This window comes from Lasioglossum baleicum, chromosome 3 (assembly GCF_051020765.1).
Source record: "Lasioglossum baleicum chromosome 3, iyLasBale1, whole genome shotgun sequence".
Lineage (NCBI taxonomy): Eukaryota > Metazoa > Arthropoda > Insecta > Hymenoptera > Halictidae > Lasioglossum > Lasioglossum baleicum.
The window spans coordinates 20,795,719-20,817,895 of NC_134931.1; the positions used below are offsets into that span (position 1 = coordinate 20,795,719).

The 22,177-nt window shown below is 39.0% G+C and overlaps 1 protein-coding gene and 1 long non-coding RNA gene across 11 annotated transcripts in view; one reads left to right on the top strand and one right to left on the bottom strand.

The window, feature by feature from the left end:
* Positions 1-22,177, bottom strand: part of LOC143207550 (uncharacterized) — a 165,347-nt gene that overhangs the window by 112,816 nt on the left and 30,354 nt on the right. The window contains exon 3 of one of the 2 annotated variants that reach the window (XR_013008685.1): positions 4,901-4,988. This is a non-coding gene — a long non-coding RNA (uncharacterized LOC143207550). Of the gene's footprint in view, positions 1-52; positions 4,989-22,177 lie in introns of those variants that run through there. The other variant, XR_013008684.1, reaches the window with a different exon arrangement.
* The window catches only part of LOC143207543 (opioid-binding protein/cell adhesion molecule), a 374,124-nt gene that overhangs the window by 98,041 nt on the left and 253,906 nt on the right, over positions 1-22,177 (top strand). For 5 of the 9 annotated variants that reach the window (XM_076421174.1, XM_076421165.1, XM_076421166.1 and 2 more), the window contains exons 4-5: positions 15,334-15,476; positions 21,807-21,880. In XM_076421174.1, the coding sequence (XP_076277289.1) occupies positions 15,398-15,476; positions 21,807-21,880 (153 nt within the window). In that variant the 5' untranslated portion in view covers positions 15,334-15,397. Of the gene's footprint in view, positions 1-18; positions 2,350-2,396; positions 6,195-6,383; positions 6,790-15,333; positions 15,477-21,806; positions 21,881-22,177 lie in introns of those variants that run through there. The other 4 variants (XM_076421171.1, XM_076421172.1, XM_076421173.1 and 1 more) reach the window with 4 other exon arrangements.

Here is a 22,177-nt window from a genome sequence, read left to right on the forward strand (position 1 = left end):
GAATATGAAATAAAAAATATGGGTTTCCATTTGAAAAAATGAACTTGCCCTTCGTCTGACCCTTAAAGGGCCATTATGGAAAAATGTGCATAGCGCCATTAAATGTGCCCCTTCATATGAAGAATATTTTATATAAAACATTTTTTCATATTCCTGCTGGTTTCCGCAATAATTGACTGTCTCAAGATAAATGGACCACCCTGTATATTGTGTGTATAGTATACTGCACATTTTATAATTATACAAAATTGATTTAAAAGTAAAATTAGATATCTCGATCAAAACTGAATTTAGGACCTTAAAGATCATGTTTGTACTTTAAAATGATATACAGGATGTCCCAGAAATGTTGTATTTCGTTGAGAACGGTGATTTGAAACAACTTTTTCCTTTACGGAAATGTTCTTCGCGGCTTTGTTACGAAGTTATTAACGGAAAACGCGGACCAATCAGAGCGCGGCTACAGCAGACGGACTGCGGCTCGATGATGGGTTCCGCTGAGCCAAGCGTTGGCATTGGCTGAGCCGGAGCGCGTCTGCTGTAGCCGCTCTGCGATTGGTCCATGTTTTTCTTGAATAACTCCTTAACGGAGCCGCGGAGAACATTTTCGCAAAGGAAAAAGCTGTTTCAAATTGCCTTGGGAATCACCCTTTTCAACGAAATACAAAATTTTAGGGAATATTGAACATGAAGATTGTAAGAGCATTTCTTGTCGAGAGCGCTTCACATGCGACCACCTTCACCAACTCCAACTAACCACCAGTAGAAAATTAATTTTATTATAAAATCATAGTTGTCGCGCATATGCGACGAACGTGTTAGATAAAACAAAATCAAGGAAGAACAGAATACAAATGAAACGTGCCCCTGGTTAGAGGGAATTTCACAGGCGATCATGGTAAAGAACTGGTTCGAAAAGCGTAAGGGCGGTTCCAATTTGTTCGAGTTCGTTGTTCGGTAACAATAAACGAGTTCTCGCGCGATTGGTCCGCGGCCACGTGCAGGGCGAGTTCGGGGTTGGGATTACACGGTGGCACGATCTGACACGTACTTTATGGTTGTGTAGAACATGCCCCACCTACAATGTAACGTAGTTGTTCTGCGCGCTTGTTACGGGTAACTAATGTGCATCGCGTCCATTCGATAGCGAAATCGAATGGTCGTGCAAGTCGAAAATGGAAACTGCCCGTGGAATTTGGGGACGAGTGAGGCACGGAAAAATGTTTAAAAAAGTCGAAAAAACGTTTGCTTAAGAAGGAATGCTTATTACCCCCTCCCCCCTGCTGTTTTGAGGCATAAAATATTAGGGAATATTTCCCCCTTTCGTTTGAAGCAAAAAATATTAAGAAATTTTAGCCCCTTTTGTTTTGACGCATAAAATATTTTAAAAATATTTGCCTTCTTTTATTTTCACGCAAAAAATATTCGGGAATATCGCCCCCTTTTGTCTCGTAGCTAAAAATATTAGGAAATATTACCCCCTTTTGTTTTGAGGTATAAAATATTGAAGAATATTACCTTCTTCTGCACCGAAGCCAAAAATACTAATGTATGTTACGCCTTTTAGCTTTGAGATATAAAATATTAATATCACCGCCTTTTACATGTATAATATAATTTGATAAAACTTTAGACAATGTATCATAATAAATATAATATAAATGTATAAGTGAATATAATGGAAGATATTGTATTAATAATAATTATTGCAGCGACGAAAAGCTCGGTAATATGCGATATTAATTAAAAAAGTATTGTACGTGTTAAACAGTTCTCCAGATTTTATTTTTGTCTCGGTAAAGACTCGGCAACGTTTCTCACAATATCGCGAAACAGTAGTTTATTTCGTACCATTTTCGACGCAAGCGGTGCTGGGTAGCAGTGTAACGAATTCGACAGTTATGACAGCTATCTAGACGTACATATACTTCAATTTTATATCCTGAAATCGCGTCGGCTAAGGTTTTCACGATTTTAACTCGACGCGTGACGCGGCATTATTCTGCGTTTCACAGTATAAAACAAGCAAAAAATCAGACCGGAGAAAAGTGCCAAGCGCGAGACCAGACGAGACAGAACAGAAATACGCGAGATCCGAGAAAGAAGCACAACGCGAAACAGCAAAACATTGCAAATCGAATAGGACAGTGATTGTGATTCGAAATTTTTATTATACGAATACAGTGCACGAGCAAATTCCTCGCGCAAAACCAAATTGGAACTGTAGAGTGAGTTCTTTTGCGGAAAATACTGTTCTCGAAATAATTGAAATCAAACGTGTGTTGGACACCTGTAATTACTAACATGACAACGTAACTCATCTGCCAATACATTCTGCTTTTAACGAAGGTAATAATTGAATGGTGCTGCCTATTTTCCAACAACTGCGTGGCTGTTTCTATAGCGCAATAATTTATTGGATCAATGTGTTGCTTCGTGCTTTGCAAATTGGGTGAAAACGATCAGTCAGAAGTAACATAACCTTTATTCTCAATTATATTGAAACATTTCTGAAAATGTAATATTTATTTTGGGGTCCAATAAAATCAAAATATAGCAACAATGAATACATACAGTAAGCCACGAAAGTATTCGAACGCGCTTTAAAACAGAATAACTTTTTTATAATTGTACCAAACGTCCTGATTTTTTATAATCAATTAGAAGCATCGGTTTACAAAATGATATGCAAGAAAGATTTTGCCAAAAATTATAATTGACAAGGTTACATGCAAAAATAGAAAAGGCATTTTTTAAAAATTTCTTATTTGGGCCCTTAATGAAAATTTAAAATATATGTTTTGTAGATGTATGTTAGTTATACACATACTGAAAATTTCATCGAAATCGATTAATATACACACGTCATTATATGATGTTTCCTAATTTTAATGTCGTATTTCTTATTTGTAAGAAGGAATTATTTTCACTGTCATATCCGTTATAACTAGGTGGTAGATAACTAGACTGGAATAGCAACGTTAGAACGCTTAGGTGTCTAGCGTACTATTAAGCAATTTTCTCGGAAACTGCAGTTTGCGTGAAAAATGCTGTTGCAGTACTTTCGACGCAGTCGGGTTTATAATGCGGACGGATGGAACTCGCTACTTTTGAGGTAACACGAACGACCGGCATTTCCAGCTCTCGACAATTTACATGTTTGCCTACACGATTGCATTCATCTTTACTCTATGCCATTCAACTGAAATATAAGCGGTACTAGTAAATATTGGATAATACATCACGTATCCGATCGTACGGAATACATTTATCAATTAAAATTATCGGGCCGGTGTACTGCCTGATAGGTTTAGCACACATATTTGCATAATTGAGTCGTGCATATTGTTTTGCCGGATACAAAAGCCAAAATGGCTTCGACCAAACTAAACCAATTTCTTTTTAACCTCTCTACACAGAACATTACTAAAATTTTATTATTAATTTTTGTACTAACTATGAAAGTAGCAAATTTCGTTTTCTGAACACTCTTTCATATCTACTAGAATTGTCCAGATTCGCAAAAAGATAAAAAAACATGCACTGACTTTTGTAAAAGATTTTTATCCTTTCGTACCGTAATCTCCCTATTTTTCCCATATTCTGCAAAGATTCAACTTTTATTTAAAAAAAATTCATCGCTCTACCACATTTCTATCGAAAGTTATTTCTTTTTGATTCGAGCTAGGTCAAGTTTCCCCACTGTGCGCCGGTCCTTGCCGCTCCCGACCTAATCACCAATCAACTCGGTAGCGGCGCCCTTACTTGTCAAAAACGCTGAAAAATGCCCATCTTTAAGCAAGCATAACTCCTGAACCATTGATCCTACAGGATCGAAACTTCGATCTGCAGCCGCCCCGGGTACAAATCTACTGGATTACATGCCATACATCATAATTTATAGGAGGAAGACACCAATTTTGAGTCCGGTGAAGTAAAGAGCAGCCAAAAATATATTTAAAACACACATAACCACGAAATTACGTATTCGGCAATATTTCGTTGAACAAAGCAAGCGTCCAGGCGCGAAAATCAGAAGAAACAGTATCGTCATAAATGTGACTAATTAATCTTTCACGGTGCTGCGCTGTGCAACGAAGCGTCCACGACCATGTTCCCGCAATAGAAGCGTTTTTATTTTTGCGGTCAGGCTGGCTAATGCGGCAGAAAGACCAGTGAATAAACACCAAACGCGCGGGGGAGTTGTTACAAACCGTGTTCAGTTTATTCAGCGACATTGCAGTCTCTCCGCTGTAGCAAAAGTTCTTTCCTTTTAATATCAGCTTGTAATAGTCTGGCCGCAGCCGGAAAAAAGAACAGTTTTTCTCGATTCGAGGAAGTATTGACAGATGCTATTGTGAGAGTGGCCGCGGCGTGAGTACTTGTTGAATAAATTATTGGTACATAGAATGTAGCTCTGCAGAATCCGCATAAATGGAATCTAAAGCTTTGACCAATACGATATACAGTCGCGAGACATGTGTCGCGACTATCAATTGATGCGAGAAACGTGCCGCAAAATTAACGTTGTCCTTAAACTTCAAGTTCGAGAGATCAAAAATTTTTTTAGGAATACAAAGTGCAAAAAGAACCATCGGTCAATGGTACTCTTAATATATGGTAAAGCTTTTTCATTATCAGACTGATCTCATTTATATTATACTTTCATTCCTAAGTCAGATGGAATTTATATGCGAAGCGTGATATTGACGAAGCCGTAGGAAATTATTTCTTTATATTTATTTATATTTGTGGGTCGCATGGTATTAACACAGTACAAAATTCATATAAGAAGCTACCAAGACTGTAATTAATAGAAACGAAAGATGCATTCATGCACAAGCAAGTCATAGAACGGATACTGGTAGTCTCGTTGTAGATAAATGCAATTAGTACTGACCTTGTACTGACCTTGAGGTGTCCGAACATTACTGTGAGTCATTGCGTAAGTGTTCGTAGTATCGGATGGTATCAGCAGACACACGTGTCTGAAACAAAACAAGTCTTATTAAAGTATTATTAATTATCTGATACGAAACCGTTCCGTGTCTGTGCGGATAAACTGACCTTAATAAGTACCATTGCAAACATAAGCGGCGATTTATCTACTCGCAGAAGGAGCACAGCGTCTCTAATAAGATTAAAATTGGCGGAAATCCAATGTGAAACGCGGAACAAATACACTCGTTTCCAGCATTCTCTTTGAATGTCGGTTAACAGGAAGCTGCTTAATCTTTGACCTCCCGAAGGCTAGCGAAGGATTCGGTAAAAGCGTAGCATGTATTCACCTATCGGTCATCAGAGATCATTCTTCCAACCTGACCGAAAGTGGGATAGAAAAGCTGTAGACTCTCTATGGCACCGAGCCTTTTGTGAAAATCCCTCTATTCAGTGAACTTATCCGGTTGAAATGAAGACAGCGAAAATGAGAGGCGAAAGAAACGTGATTCGCGTAGCCGGCGCAACGATTGCGGTGCCGGTAACCGAAATGCAGCTCGGTTTTAGTACGCTAAGTCCAACATTTAAATGAAAGAAGAACTGCTCCCCTTTCTGAACTTCACTCGATATTTGCGGATGTATGGGGAGTTCTTCGTCTTTACTCGAATCCGTTCCAATTTCCGTCACTTCCACCGTAGAACCCGTTTAATTACAGCGCACTGGGATACTAACCCTTTGCCGTAAGAATCTACTTATTTTTTACTTTTAAGTTAAAATACAATTATATATTTTTATCATCTGTAAGGAACTGACGTAATGGTTAGGACATGTTTCGTTTTTCAGCTGTAAAATTTCGTACAATAAGAATTACGCCGAAAAATTTATACCACTGGAAAGGTATAGTTGCCAGCTACATTTTCGCTCCAGGAAGTGTGATGATAGCGTTAACGCATAAAAAGTTATAGCAAATTTTTTGAAGACAATGTTTTCGGCAAAAAAATTTGCCGTAATGGTTAGGACATGTTTCGTTTTTCAGCTATAAAATTTCGTACAATAAGAATTACGCCGAAAAATTTATACCACTGGAAAGGTATAGTTGCCAGCTACATTTTCGCTGCAGGAAGTGTGATGATAGCGTTAACGCATAAAAAGTTATAGCAAATTTTCTGAAGACAATGTTTCCGGCAAAAAAAATTTGCCGTATAAGTTAGGACACAAAAGTGGATTGGTATTGAATGAAGAATTTATAGATGAAGGTAAAATCTTGAAAGATATCACTTTTTCATAAAGATAACACGAATTATTTATAATAACATTCTTTAGTATTTCTTGTCATATTTTTACATTGTAAAGGAAGACAATTTCAATGGCATGCTAAGAGTATTTATTATAATTAATTATCTGACACTACAATAATGTTCGTTTTTTTAATTGTCCTACAATTAATTTGTTTATTTTATAATAGTAATTCTTGCTACTAGATCAGGTATTATCATTAACGTTTATGAATACCAATATTTCCTTATACATATTAAAAAAATGTGAATGCTACAAATGCACAAAAATCCGCTCAAAAAAATATATAACTCTGTAACAAAATATTTATTGCAGAAATTTGCATAACATTTTCTCTAATTTTTATGCAAAGGATGCAACTCGTTAAGAAAACTTCATTTTTACTTCAATTATTATTACAGATTTTGTCCTACAGTTCTGGTTCGACTGCACTCGACCGCAGTCGCCGGCTCCCGGTTAACCTATAAACAGTGTCCGAAGCCAAGGAAATAACGCATATACATACATGGCTTATTTGGAACTTTCAACAGCTTCACGCTCCTAAAACTTTTCCTGGCAAGTGTTTATAATCTTTCCCTCGAAGCAGTTGCGACTATCTGTATCAAGTGTTCTATTGTTATACTGTCCTCTTTTTTCCTGACTACAACTGTGCCATCCGGGGAGACAAGTTTTCCGTTTAAAAACGCCAAGTATTTGCATTATTAGAGCTATGGCGGGAAATGAGTTTTCGGGTTGCCGTAAAGAAAACTTTCCTCTCCTTTAAATCAGAGTTCACTCGAGTATTTTCATAATTACTTTTCTTTTGAAATATCGTGATCCTGTTCCGGGCGGAGAGAGCGAGAGGTAAGCTCGAATTAATGTCTTGAAACTTTCAATCATCGTATCATTTCAATCGTGTCTTTCATACACACTCAACACAACATTTCGTACTCGAGCGAACGTAAATCTTCGGGGGCATTCATTTAACTGCTCCAAGGGACGAAAGTTTGCAAAAGTTAACGGCTCGAACGTTCTCAAAAGTTACTCGAAAAGTTGCCCGTGCTCGCGAACAATTTCTAGTCGAAATTCCTTCTGGAACCTGCGATTACCGTGCACCGATGATTCGAGAGGCCTTTCAACGGGGTTGCATTTGGTGCATTTGGTGACTACAATTTTTTAAATAGAATGCTATGTATTGTCTTATATCATACGAAAACGTGTGTCAAAACGAATTTATTCGTATACAATACGATGATTTTCAAGGTCATACAGTAGGTGACAAATGGAAGAAACATTTTTACCATTTGCAAGGAGAACGCTGGCTAGTGTTATCGTGAACACCCTGTATAGAGATGCAACGTAAATTAGTTGACAAATTATTTTTATCAATCAAGATTCTACTAAATTCTACTTAGTACAGTAATTAAGAGAAAATGTCAAGAACGCGTTTTATGAAATATTAATAAAAGGCACACTCTTCAAGGAAAGTTTCATCTTCTTGTAAATTGTAAATTGTAAAAGAACGAGAGGCATTCTCTCTTATTGTTGGAACTAGAAGGAACTGGGGTTTACCTCGTGCTGCTTCGCAAGAAAATGGCAATTGAAATAAGTTCTACCTGCCCCGTCCAATACACTTGATTCTCAAACATCAGTATGGAACGAGAATATTGCGATTTAAAGGTGCATTCTATTGCATTTCTATTGAATTGTTGGCATTATAATGTGTTTCCTCAACTTATCTCTACATTTTTTTCACTGAAAACGTAGTGGTATTTTCCGGAAATAAATATAAGCTACTTTATAATGTGTTGTTCATCTTTGTATTGGTATTTTAGTATCTTCTGACTGACTCATACATTTTACCATTTTGGAAAATACATAATATAAATATTATATTACAGAATTTCTATGGTAGTATCGTAGTATCCAGAAAAGGAATAGTTGATTCAAGTGCTTGCAGGTGCAGCTATTTCTCTAAAAATTTATTAATTGTTACTATTACGATTTTCATACCACCAATTCAATAAATTTAAAAATTACGTGATATTATAGAAAATATGAAAGAACTTGTTTACATGTAGTATTTATTGTACAGATTCCAACACATCTCTGTCTAATGAGAAAATTTGATGTTCCTTTTCACCAGAATCAGAGTGCGCATTTAAGCCAAAGAGAATCTTGAAAAATCTATACAAAAATTTATGCAATCCTCCTGATATCACCTAAACATCAATAATAAGCAACATCGCCTAAATTATTATGCTGTTGTGGAATTTTCGAGGCTATCGAGCCTCGACTTTTCCATCTTGCATCCGAAACGGCTTCATTATGCGCTACAGTGCTATAATCCGACGACACAAAGAGCGCCGAAAGTCGCGTGATTCAATTATTCAGCGCTTCGCGGATAAATACACCTGATTTCTGGTGTGTCCGGGATTCTGATGTTGCACGGGAGGTCCTTCCCGCCGATGTAATTAATAACTTGCAGCCCGAAAGCCAGTAGTTAATAGTGGTTAGTTTGCCGAACGTACAGAGGTTTATCGAGTAAACATTAGTCAAAACTACAATTGGTCGGATCCTACTGCCCGAAATCGATCGATCTGTGCTCGCTGAAAGACGACCGGTTGGCAAAACAGCGAATAGAGGATTGATAAATCTCGGCGCGTCAACCGCGGCTTTTCAACCGTTTGTTTCACTTTGAAAAGTTTCCGTTGCAACGAACAGCGGGATATTAATAAGCATCCGAGCCGGTCGCGCGCGGTACATAGTCCGAGAAACTCGCTCGGACCACGTCGACGGCGGCGGAGACGTTGATTATATGTACAGGGTGGTCGAGTTAAATCCGGGAGAATCGTTGTACAGGGTGAAAAGAAATGACGGAGTTAATCATTTCTTATTATAATTCTGTCAAATCGACGAATTTTGAAAAACCAAATAATAACAACCATAACCATGGACCTTCAGTATTCATATATTTAAGAAGTTTCGAAATGGCCACCCTTTGCGCCGATACAGAGGCTCAAACGTGTCTGTAAGGGATTCAAGGCATAAAAACAAAAATTTTTCGGTATCGTGTGAGCCCCATGTTACCGTTCAACTTTGTCCTCGAGACACTTAATGTATCTTTGAAAACAACAGAGCTATTTGGCGTACAAATGTTAGGTGACTCACCCTGTATTGTTCTGCCACTTTGTACAAAATCAGCGAATAGTTTACCATCTCCCAGAATCGCCAGGTTAAGACTTGCGTCCCCACTCTACCTTCCTTTTGTACGAAGCTATTCCCCCACGCTTCCCCCACTGCCCAGTCACGTGACGCGTTTCGTCTCTGCCATTCATATGTCACGATGTCACGTGACTAATCCAGTACCGACAGAGAGAGAGGGTAACTTTTTGCACTCGATTCGAGTTAATTCCCCTCATTTGGCGACTCTGCCTCCTTGTCTATTTTGATCATCATTTCCGGATGGTGGGCTTTAGGATATATCTTTGGTGTTGTGACGCTTTGCATTTAGCTTTGCCTCGACTACGCCTTTCATGTAATAGCCAAGAGGATTGCAGTCGGCGCTACAGGGAGATCACAAATCGTGAGACCAGTACTATCAGAAGCTTTCGTAAAGCCTGATTACATTGGTACAAAATGTTGGTTATAATCGTGATAACTTGGATCGATAGATCTATTTAGAAGAATGTATGTTTTAAAATATATGCGGCACGATCTATTAATAATTATTGATAATAATAATTAATAATATTATCTAAAAAATGGAATAATTGTATATTCTATATGCTTGAAAATACCGTTCATTATGCCTTCATTATTACAATAAAAAAAAAGTAATGGATTTTTGTTCAGAAAACGAACTTCGTGAACACACTGTGCCGCCGCTTCAAATTTTCACGTTCCATACGCGATGTTTGCGAGAGTAATGTGCGCCGTTAGCGGAATATTATATCACCAGATCCAATTATTATTAAGTGTGATTAGCAGCTGCCAATCAATCGTAAGAGTAGGGATCAGAGAGGGATTCATGGAGGATATTTGGGGACACATGATTTACTTGGTCTCATTGATTATGGACATCTACTACGTTCGACTGGACGAGATTCATCTACCATAGTCGATTCAGTGACGGCATAATTTTACGTCTATCTGTGAGGACAAAAGTAATTCTATAAATTCAGATTATAATTACATAGTCGTAGATAATTGTAATTGATACGGCTAACAAGAAAACGAAGATTTAACTAAATGTATAAATGGTACTCGGGCAACAAAATTTTCTCAAGGTCACTTCCTTCGAGATTTCAAGGTCGTAGGAGTTTTTTAAAATGGGACTTTATACTTTCATTACAACAGTCTTATAGCTCATAAATAATAAACAAATTCACGTGACCTTCAACGAAGATATGTTTATTAAAAATTTTTGTGGAAACTATAACATACTCGTATCTTTCAGACATTTTAGAATGTTTTGAAGCAAGCACGAAATAAAACGAAGGGAACACAAAATTGGAAATCTGTGTGTACTGTAAATCGTTTAATATTTATTAATTTTTGCGAAGCATTGCAGGCACAAACTTCAAAAATGGGGCTACAGCACTACGAAATAAAAATCCATTTTCAGGTTAAATGGCTAAGAAAATGCACAAATTCGAGAAAGCTCCTTTAGCTTTGAATGTGGCATCTCAAGGATTAGGAATTCTACGGTTAACGGCTAGCTCAATCGCCACTGTTTTCCCAAATTGCGCTACAATCTAAATGCCTTCGACTAACTTGACTGCACATTTTCGAGATAGAGATTTCTCTATTAACCGTATCCGTGGAGGTAATGTTTCTACATTCCACCCATGTGGAATCTACGAAGTTTCATACTGTCCAATACATTTGCAATTGAATTTACGTCTGACGATTAAACAATAAATAAAAAGAAAATATCTATTCCGGGAATATGTAATATTTTTCCAAATAAAAATATCGATTTATTCTGAAGTTATGGCGGTTTTACAAGAGCGTTTTATAAAAATTGTAATTTATATTCAAGATGAATATCGGCTATTATATAATAATTCATTTATTAATGCTTTAAACCAGATAGTTTATTCAGCAAATACAATGTTGATGATAGCTTACTTAGATATTGTATAGTTACTAAATTTCCATAATATCGTAGTAGTATATGCGTATCACATTTTTCATTTCTCTTCACAGTGCTCTTGTATGTAATAAGTAATTTTACAACTGTTCGGTTATCCGAACCTAAAGCTTAAGTTTGCATTCCTCCGTGTGAAAGCACAGAAAAAACAAAATTATTTACAGAAATGATACATTGCACTTTGAAACGCCAGAAGTTAAAAAATTTTGCACAAACTTGCACTCGTCTCCGGAATATCGAAGTCGTTTGAAGTCCGATTTTCTAGTTGAACATCTAGTCGAAATATCGTTAGTTTCGTGCGTTAATTATTACCCGAAGCCGTGGATTCGACAAAAATGTTCACCGCAAAACACTGGGTCCACATAATTAAAGGTGGCTGAATGCGTTTAAAATGCAGCCCCGTTAACGCTGTTCGTCTCCCGTCCGAGTAATAGTGCAATTAATATAATTGCGTAATGAAATTTTTTATGCGAGTAATTGTAGAACCATGCGAAGGATAAATTGCAGGTTACAAGCCGCAGTCCATGGCGTGAATAGAGAGCTATTAGAGCGAGGATATGGAGACTAACACACCCAGTATACGCATGTATATGTATATGTATACACGTTGCGAAAATTTTACACGAAAATTGCTCTCCAATTAAAACTTTGCGCTTTCGATTCTCATGGATCATTTTGCTACAGCGGCGGGTTAATTACAGGGATATCCTTTCGAACTGTTTTAATTATTCTCATCCGGGAACGAATGTCTGAAGTCCCCTGCCCCACCCCGCTGCAACAGATTACACTGCCGGCAAAGGATCACGAAATTGTTGATAATCTCGAATGGGATACTTCAAAAGGATCGCTTCCTTTTTTTATCTCGGAGGCGTTTCACGGGGCTGAGCACATCCATGGTTAAGAGTTGAGCTTTTTGCTTGGCGATATCGGCGAATGATTAATCCGGGAAGGATTAAAAAGGCATTGTTCGCGCTGCCGCTAATGAAAACGAATACTGTTCTTCGCTCCCAAGCAGATTACGCTCTCCGAACGAGTGTTGCCTCCACGCGATCTTGTTTCTCATTCAGGATCGAAAGTTAGTTGCGCTGGTATAATCTGGTAGTAACGAGTCCGTTCCACCGGCGCGCGGCGCTTCCTTTCTTTTTACTCTGCTAGGGGATCGCTTGCTGCGATTCGAATACGTACTAATAATCTAACGGAACGAGATGTGCATTGCATCATCGATTCCATACATACAGCGTTAAGTATGCTGCGATCCGATCCGCCAAATTAAGACTTGTGTCCCCACTTTACCTTCCCCTTCAACGACGCTATTCCCCCACGTTTCCGCCCGGTCACGTGACGCGTTCCGGCGATGTCGCGCGACTATTCATGCTCCCTCCCCTCCCCTTTCCATTTTAAAACACTGACTGACCTTCATATGTTTTCTACGCGTCCACCTTCAAAAAACTATTACACTTTTATTCACTACGAGAACCATCTTCCGCTACGAATAATAATAAATCGAATATAATAACTAATACAGTATTTTATCCAAAAGTGTCCCAAATTTCTGGCCAGTACAGTGATGCCAGATGAGGGGAATTTACGCTTCTCGGCGATCGGGGCCTCTCGAGCTCGGCTGTCCTTTTCTACGTTCGGCAAAAGTCAAAGAATAGTATCCCTGGCGTATTAAGTGTCCCTCGGCAGACCCGAGGTATTCTATCGATAAAATACTGAACATGGTAGAACAACAATTACATTTCGTTGGTTTACTCGAACCACTTAAAATTGGAGCAACCTCGTCGTCGCATCAGCCTTTCAATCCCCGAGAAAATTTCCGGTCCGCTGAATTGAAATTTCCCCGGAACGTGTGCCATTGTTATTCCAAATTTTGCAGTAAAATCAACTGTCGAAAAATGGTCGAATTCATTTATGTATGAGAACAAAGCTGCGGAATTACCTCGCGGTAATTTCTGAATTGCAAAGCGTGAAGTATCTGAAATCTGGAAGTAGAATTGATAGAATCAAGTTTTTTTCCAGCCATCGACTTTCGTTAAACCTCGTCCCCCTGACTCGGTGATCCCTTATCGTTGTCCAAGAATATAATAATAATGATACCCTGAGATTCTCGGTAGAACGGTTTCTCCGTCTGAGAGGCGAATCTGAAGGCGGAAGAGTGTTCTGCCATCGCGATTCTTTAGGGTAGCAACACCTGCGTCAGACACTGAAATAATTTCGAATTTCCAGTGGCGGCAACAGTCGCCGGGGCACCAGAATGCGAGGAATTACTCTTGCTCGACGAGCCGAGGGCGCGAAAGGATCTTCCTACGCGGCGAAACGGTAGAAAGTGTGGGACGTTAGAGTGACGACCATTGAACGAGGACGAGGAGGGTTAGGGGGCTCGGGAACGGAGTCGACGATAGATTCATTAGGGCGGCACCCGGGAACTTGATGGCGTGCCGTGTTTTCGCTCGAACTTCCGGTCAAATTGAATCACACGGAATTTCGTGGTAACAATCTTCTATTTGACTTGGACCAACCGACTGATTTACCCTGGCCTTTGAGTCTACATACGTGGTTCGAGGCGATTGACATTTCGGGAATCCCCTCCGTCCCTCGCTCGCTGACGAATCCGTTGTTACCCAAAGTTTCTCAATCGATCTCCCCCGACAGATCTGTTGCTATCTCCGTTTTTCGCAGCTCTGCAACACTGTTATACATATAAGGATCTGCTGTATTGGACAAGTGGTGGTTTGTGGTGGGAACCTTATCACAATTTGGGACAGATTCTTCTTATGTCACCTTACAGTCAATGACAAAATGATCTGAAATTACTAATATTTAAATTTTTTACATTGTCAATTCTTGGGGTAGTTGGGGTAGTTGATATTTTTGGTCCCAATATTCACTGATACAATATTCACTGACTGGTGTTCACGAGGAAATGAAGCACAATGAGTATCGGGGTATGTTAAACTTCTAATCCAGCTGTGAAACTCAGGATTCTTTTTTCTGGGACGCCTACATAGATCGGGGGACTAACGCGTTGATCTCTGCCTCGGGAGGCTTTGCGTCTCATGAACCCGATTGAGTTAGCCCCGGGCAACCGGAGGCGTTATTTCGAAGTCCTAGGGGATTTCGACAGGCTTGCTAGGATCGTTTGGCATCGCACGCCGCGCATTGGGGAGAATCGCGTATAATTAACGACCGCATCCGTCTACTCCCGCTTTATCTTTAATTACCTTGCGATAAGATTCAATTTCAGATATTGATTCGGATTACGCTGTTCGCCCTAACAACACTTCGAGACATTTGGAAGACGTCCTTTTTCTTTTGGCCCTTCGTCACTCGTTTCAAGTAAACTCTATTCAATCCAACCCTCCCTGCCCAAACATAATTGACATAAATTAAATCGTTCCCCCAATAATTCCTCTTCTGGCCCATCTGGATTAGACCTAACTTCATAATTGAGCTATCCATATGCAGAGTCGCCATAACCCTCTTGTTCATAACTAGAGTATGGGTTTTATGCATTTATGACGAAGATGAATGGCCGCGATTTAAAACAGTGAAAAGATTAAAAGACTTTAAGAGTATTTATATATTATTTGCAGTACGTTCAGATCATTGGTGAAAAATATGAATTCATATTTAGCTCCCGTGTCTTACCTATAGGTTCCAATCACCATTCACTAAAATCTTCTACCTGATTTCAATATATTCTTTTCGTTAACTATTCGATTTGTTCCTCAGTTTTCGATGACCTCGAAATATGTTGTGAAGGTCATCATTCCGAACAACTTTTCCCTATGTATATTAAGTACACATATGTATCTGAAACGTTCACGAAATAAAAACCTGAAATAATTTAATTTTAAAGGGGACGCGTAGGCAGTTTATGTAATGAATTAGCTCATTAGCAGCACTGAAAACTAGGAAATGAATGTAAGCATAACATGGAAATTGATCATTTTAAATTTCAGATCAGGAGAAAAAAGGCCCCGAGTTCCAACTTTCCAAACAGAGATGAGTTGAGGATTGACTACGATGTTGTGTCGTATTACGGCCGTGGTGGCCTCCATTTTGGTGCACCAACTACAATTTCTGTATGCCGCCGGTCCAATTGGTAAGCAATCAAATCAATTTTTTCTCCTGCAGCCCTTTTAAAATAGTCAGATACGAAGCTATACACTCAAGCCTGCAGCGGGTAAAACAATTGGGATGGTCGGATCGCTCGAATATAATCAGAATTGATTAATTCTCCCTTCTAATTAGTTCCGCATAATGCAAGCTAATACTCGCGTAATCGTGATTTCTATTCATATATGGAATGGCGGATATACCTCGGACGCTGCCTGTGAACCAGCCTAGAAAGAGCATAAATTCATTTCCATTGTGATGTTTTGGTCTCGCATTATTAGGTGGTTACATATAAAATACTTATAATCGTTATAATCGTTTTCGTCACTCATCTAAGATGAGTAATTCGATGTTCGTTGGTAAACACGACTTTCGACCACTTTGCCTCTATCCAATTAAGAAAGATAAACCGAAACCTGGCACGTAAATTTATTTTAAACGCCAGTGGCTTTTGTCGTGCAGACCAATCTATTAGATTAAATTCTCCCCAATCCGACGTTGGACAGATCGCGCGCTGATTTCATTGTCAAGGTTTGGCAATATTTCACCGCAAATATCATCTGCGGTTCTAAAGCGGTTAGCCTCGGAAGGATGGTGAATCGGACAATCTGTTCAACTGTCTGTTGTATAGGATTTTCGCTTACAGAGAGGATATTTCTCGAGAGATCTGCTGTAAATATTAAAAACTAATTCACAACAGTGACCTCTTAACTGAGCGATTTTCCAATTATGAGCATTTATGGAACGAAAGACAAATGAGGTTGAGATGACAAAAGATGGGTTAAAGTATCATTCAATTATGACCGAAAATATTGACTTTTGAATTCCCGCAACTACGTCTAAAAAGAATGTTACATTCTGTACGTGTTCATTTTAAAGGGCGATCTCGTATTTGCGCGTTCTTGAACTTAATTTTGTCAGAAACTCTTCTTTATTACAAAACCGCACGAAAAATGACTCTTCTTCATTTGAAATTGTGCGAATTCAAACGGTTCTGTGGTGTGAAGCAATTCATTTTTCTCATTGGTTTCAAAGTGAAATTATAAAGGGATGCATCCCCTTTACAATTACTTCTCGGAAGTCGATCTGCGATCTTTTTGTTACGGTTTTATTGTACCTTAAAGAAAAAGTATGCCGTCGGAAGTCACCCGAACTTAATATAATTGGAAATTGTTACGGCGAGCTTGCAAGGTCGGTTTACGAAAGGGAACGACAATTTAAAAGCGTAGATCACTTAAAGAACAATGTCACGGAAGAACGGGCGAAATAACGATAAAGAACAAATTTCGAAATCGTTAAAATCATACAAAAGCGAACGACTGTATTTAATCACATTATTGTGAGTAAACATATTTTTATTCTCTTCTTTCTAGCAGTTTATGCTATCATTTTTTCGATATACATATACTGTTGCAGTATCTGCATTTTTCAGGCCAAAGGTTTATTTACTCTTTAAAGCTACTTAATTTTACAAATAAAACTAGTTGCTAACATATAGATAACATTAAAATTTTATTCGATTTTTACAAAATTATTCATTGAAATTTTACTGAACAGTAAATACTACATATATTTTATGAATTCGTTAAATTTAAGCATTAAATGAACTTCATGGTCGTGTCTTCGAACTGTTTAAACAGTCTCCATTTCTGAACATAAAACTCCAATAAATACCTCGAAACGAAAAAGATGCGATTTACAGTTGGTTCAGTTACAAAGTTGTTGTATAATTAACTTTATCAGTAGTACGTCCTCGTACATAAACGATGAAAAAAGACCGAACGTGAGAATTAATCTCCACGGTCCGTGAAATTGTGTGATGACCACGTCACTAAAACTCAGTCATTAGTCAACAATGGATCTGGGTATCGACAACGTGTAATAATAAAACTTTCTAGCAGCCCGACAATTAAATACCCTTATCGGACAGTGACATCGTTAATTTTTGCGGATGGGTAATTAACTTTGAAGTTAAACACGGTATCATAAGCGATCAGTATATCCGCAAATTCTCTACGAATACTGAATTGGTAATTGGTCATTGAATTCGGGAACACTCGTGTTTACGGGGAACAGTGATTTCGAATTCAAATCCGCCGCTTAAAATTACCATTTAAAATTCTGTCGACCGGAACGATGATTCTGTTATCTCGAAGTGAAAGTCTGGGTGACACGTGAGCTTCTGTTGGAAAGGAAATATCGAGGTGCTGTTCGAAAAGTCGGCGAGGGGTAGATTATACGCGCTGAATAACGAGCCGTGCGCCGAACGGTCGGTTCCCAGACATTGTCCTATAATTTTCCAATTAAGGCATCGGATTCCCATAAATCTCACGGCTACGGACAGCAACCATAAATTCAACGCTGTACAGAGCGACAAACCGACCTCTATTCGGCGCAGTTTTCGATCCGAGCCTTTACATTACGAACTAAAATGCCAGAATCGACCAGGGGGGGGGGGAAATCTATTACGTTTTATCAATCTTGCAACCCCTTAGAAACCGGCCATGATTTATAAATTGGAACATAATTGGATCACCGTACTGCCTGTCAATTCACTCACAGTATCGCTTTGCTTTTTCCTAGTGATGGGCACGAGACCCTTTCCAACTAGGGTAAATGTACCTATTACTGCGGGTATACGTTTCCACGTTTCACTCCGGTATTTTTTCATAATGAGATTAAAGCACGTACAAATAAATATTTTGCCTTGAATAAATTTGTACCAGGGACTATAACTGTTGTAGCCAACAAGAAAAACAGTCATAGAATAACAAGTATTTCATCGCCGATATCGTATTGGTTACAAATAAGGATTATGTATATGTAAGTAAAATATACAGTTAATGTTAAGAAGCCTTATTTGTTAAAGTAATTTATAATGTTTTTTTAACCATCGAAGACTGTCTTTTCAAGATCCCTTATTCGCTGGTTCGGATAATAGTGGCTCTACTGTTATACGAATAATGAAAATATATTTTTACGATTTCGTTTTCTTATTTTCGATTCTACAATATTCTCACAGCATTGTTATAGAACAGCGTTGCGCCATAGTCATATAAAGTAACGGATAAAAAAAAGCATTCGTTATTCGCTAATAACGAATAAAATATATTTTTCTTTGCCTGTGCAAATAACGACTGGAAATATGATGGATAAATCCGGTTACTCGTTATTCGTGATTAACGAATAAAATTGGCCGATGCCAAAATTCGTCACATAAAACATTTATTGTATATGTAAACATATTTTTTATCAATCTTCCTTATATTTCCTAATAAATTATGATGTTACCTTTAAATAATGTGCGTAGACTATTCTGATTCATTCCCACTAAAAGGAAATGAGAGTGATTTACTGTAACACGCAAATGGCTAATACGTCTACACTATTAGTCATTTGATCGTTGGCTATCCACGATGAATTAGCTAATTATTAGTCATATTTGGGTAGATACGCTTTAAGCCATTGCGACGCCACTTTCTCCAGAAATTCTATCTCACACCTGACTGCCCGGGTGCAGCAATGCTAGCGGATGATCGAATCGGCGAGCCTAAACAATTTCCTCGGTGCAACCAGCTCGAATCGATCCCATTGAGTAATTCCGCGCGCGACGTCCCTTCGCGGACGTATTTCGAAATCCTGACCAGCGAGAGCGGGTTTATCCTTCCGGAGAGATTATGTGCTCCGTCTTTCCAGCAGATATTAGAAGTCCCTTCATTCCTTTTCTCGGCGTTGCCTCTGTACCAGGAGAATTCGCCTCGCGAGATTGGTCCGGCCAGAAAGGGCGAAGGAGAGTCCTCTCGCCCCGGAGCTGATAAATTTCTCGAGGATTATCCTGTCGTTCTTCGCGAAATAGTTAGAAAGGAGAGTAAGTAGTGGGTGTCGTCGGGGTCCGGGAGGGGGAAGAGAGAAGGACGAGACAAAACGTCGCCGCCGAGGACCTCTGAGGAGATGGTTAACAGGACCCGAGAATACGGAGGAATGTTCGAACACTCGAAGGGAAAGAAGGTAGTTTCCTTGCTTGCTTTGCTCGCTAAGAACCGATCAGTTGGGTAAATGATTTTCAGGTGGGACCGTTTCGGTCGTTCCCGAACTTTTCGTCTTCTCGTGAGATGAAGGAGGACCTTCTCCCCGGGTCGTCGTTCCAAACGAACGATTCGTCGACCCGGGTTCGCCGTTTCGCTCGCCGAATTTCATGGAGAGATATTGCGGTCCCTTGTGGCCTTTCGAATTCTACTTTTCTTATTTTATTTCCCCACCGGCCTGGCTGTGTGTCTCTTTCAGTCGCGGCCTTTATAACCGTCGGGATTCCTCTGGTTCTCCGATTTCGGCTCAAAGGGCGAGGCCCGTCTGGAAACTGACTTTATTACTTCTTCCGCGCGCGGCGCCAACCTGTGCCAAGACCGTCGGGCGCAACGCGCAACGCACGATCCTCGCTATCAACGATTGTTTAGGCTGACTACCGAGGGACTACTTGCTCCTCCTTGCTCCACGCGGATATCGGGGGAAATGATCCTCGTCCGCTAAGGGAGAATACAGTACTGAACAAACTGATACATATGACACTTTACACACACTACGGGGCAGGGGGAAAACACGGGGAATGTGTTCGAGAGACTCGCATGTTGGCGGCAAACGACAAAGTGATCGGCCGAGCATCGATTGTGTACACATCTGAGCTGAACTTCAACTCCGGAAACCAAACATTTTTTAGTTTTTTTTTTAAATATAATCCTGTAGGTTTCGACGAGAAAATTCCAGAAACTGAAATTTTAATGTTGGGAATGCACTGGTTCAAAAGTTATGCGTGTGTAGAGTTGAGCGATTTTGGTATGCAGCAGGCCAACTCTGTTTGCAAACCTACGTTATCGATATCACACACGATAACTGTTACGGACGGTTATATTGACCGTAAGTGGACCTTCAATATGTACTTTAAAAATGGAATGATTCAATTAAATTATATTCAATATTATTGTAAAATTGTAAGAAGACACGTAGTGACGTTGCAAAATTTGATCTAATCCACAAATAGTTATTAATAGTTACGCATTAAATAATTAGCATACATTAGAGCTGCATCAGCCCCAATGGTTCACTTAAGAGTCAGGAAACATGATTTGAAAGTTCTACATTAATAGAATACCGACATTGATCTTACACATTTATCTGCATGAATTTTATATATATTTTCGTTTGCAACTGTTCATTCATCTTGATCCGAAATTAAGACGAATGCTGAGGGATCGCTGTACTGGTCTTCGTGGTGACACTGTTCCGGCTAATTTTCATGAACGATTCATCCGTTACCTGTCAGTTAACATTCTATAACGAAGTAAACAACCGGAATGAGGTCACGGGTACAAGGACGTAGTATAGTGATCGTGCTGGTAATAAAAGTTCCCTAGGATGCCACCATAAATCACCGCTGTAAGCCACGTCCAATGCGAAACGCAGCTTTGTCTTATCCAGCTGTGATCCTAGACACAAGACGTTATCCTGTCTTCGGATCGGAAAGAAAGCAATGCGGTGCAAATATCTGCAACCCCGCCATTAGTGCAACAAGCCTGGAATTCACAACTATTGTATCAATTTATTGTAAAGTTCGTTGAACGATTAGTAACGCGGTAGAAAACTTTCCGATTTGCCTGAGCGATTAATAAAGAAAAAGTTTTAATTATCCAATACTGCAATTGTAACGAGCTTTTTGAGATGATAGTGTACAGATTTCGAACGATACGGTGTTGCAAATAAAAATTAAGCGATTAAGGGAGATACATAACATAACGAAGAAGGTCGATTTCATGGAACCAGAGTCGTCAGATTAATGCTTGTCTCCCCACTCCACGAAACCCCTTCTATATATTTCTATTATTTATCAGTTAGTTCCTGGATAATGAAGTTATCATCTTACATTATAATCTAGTAATAAATTGTTCTTCGATGCCATTAAGCAATACATTCCATTCTTAAGCAATACAATGGTCACCGGTGACCACCATGACATTCGACATGTTAATAACTTCATAGAGTTGAAAACAATGCAACAATATTTTCAATTTCTTTAAATGTTATTCCTGATTGCATTCGATTCGATACATATAGAAAAAATTAGCCGGATCTTTAAGAATGTTTCGCATACTTTTCCTTCAATTTACGTTTGATTATGTTCAATATCTATTTTCATTTATTAATAAAGTGCAGAAGTAAAATCAATGAATTATATAAGTTCGCGGTCAAGGTCTCATTACGCTATTGTATACAAGTAACAAAGCTTAAGCAAAGGAAGGTATAATCTGGTTCGAAATTGTTTCAGGTGCTAAGCCGTTTCCTGGACTGGAAAACCTGCCGAAGCCGTTCTGGCATCACCTCAGCTCGCCTTTTACCGAGGTAAGTCGGCTGCATAATTGGAACAAGGAGTTAAAATATCTTTTGAAAAAGCCACGGCCATACCCTTTGCGCCGTTTCGCTCGGCACGCTGTACAGAACACTGTTATCTCTCTTTCTTGCTGGCTGACAAAGTGCCTTCAACCTTTACGTAATTTCTGCAGTGCGAAACATTTGAACGCTCTGCTGTAATTTCAGGAACAGCGTCTCTGTATGTTAATTGTGTATATATAGTGGGAGAGAAAATATTAAAACATTTTACTCGTCTAAATGCCTATATTTCGTTTACACAGAGGTAAA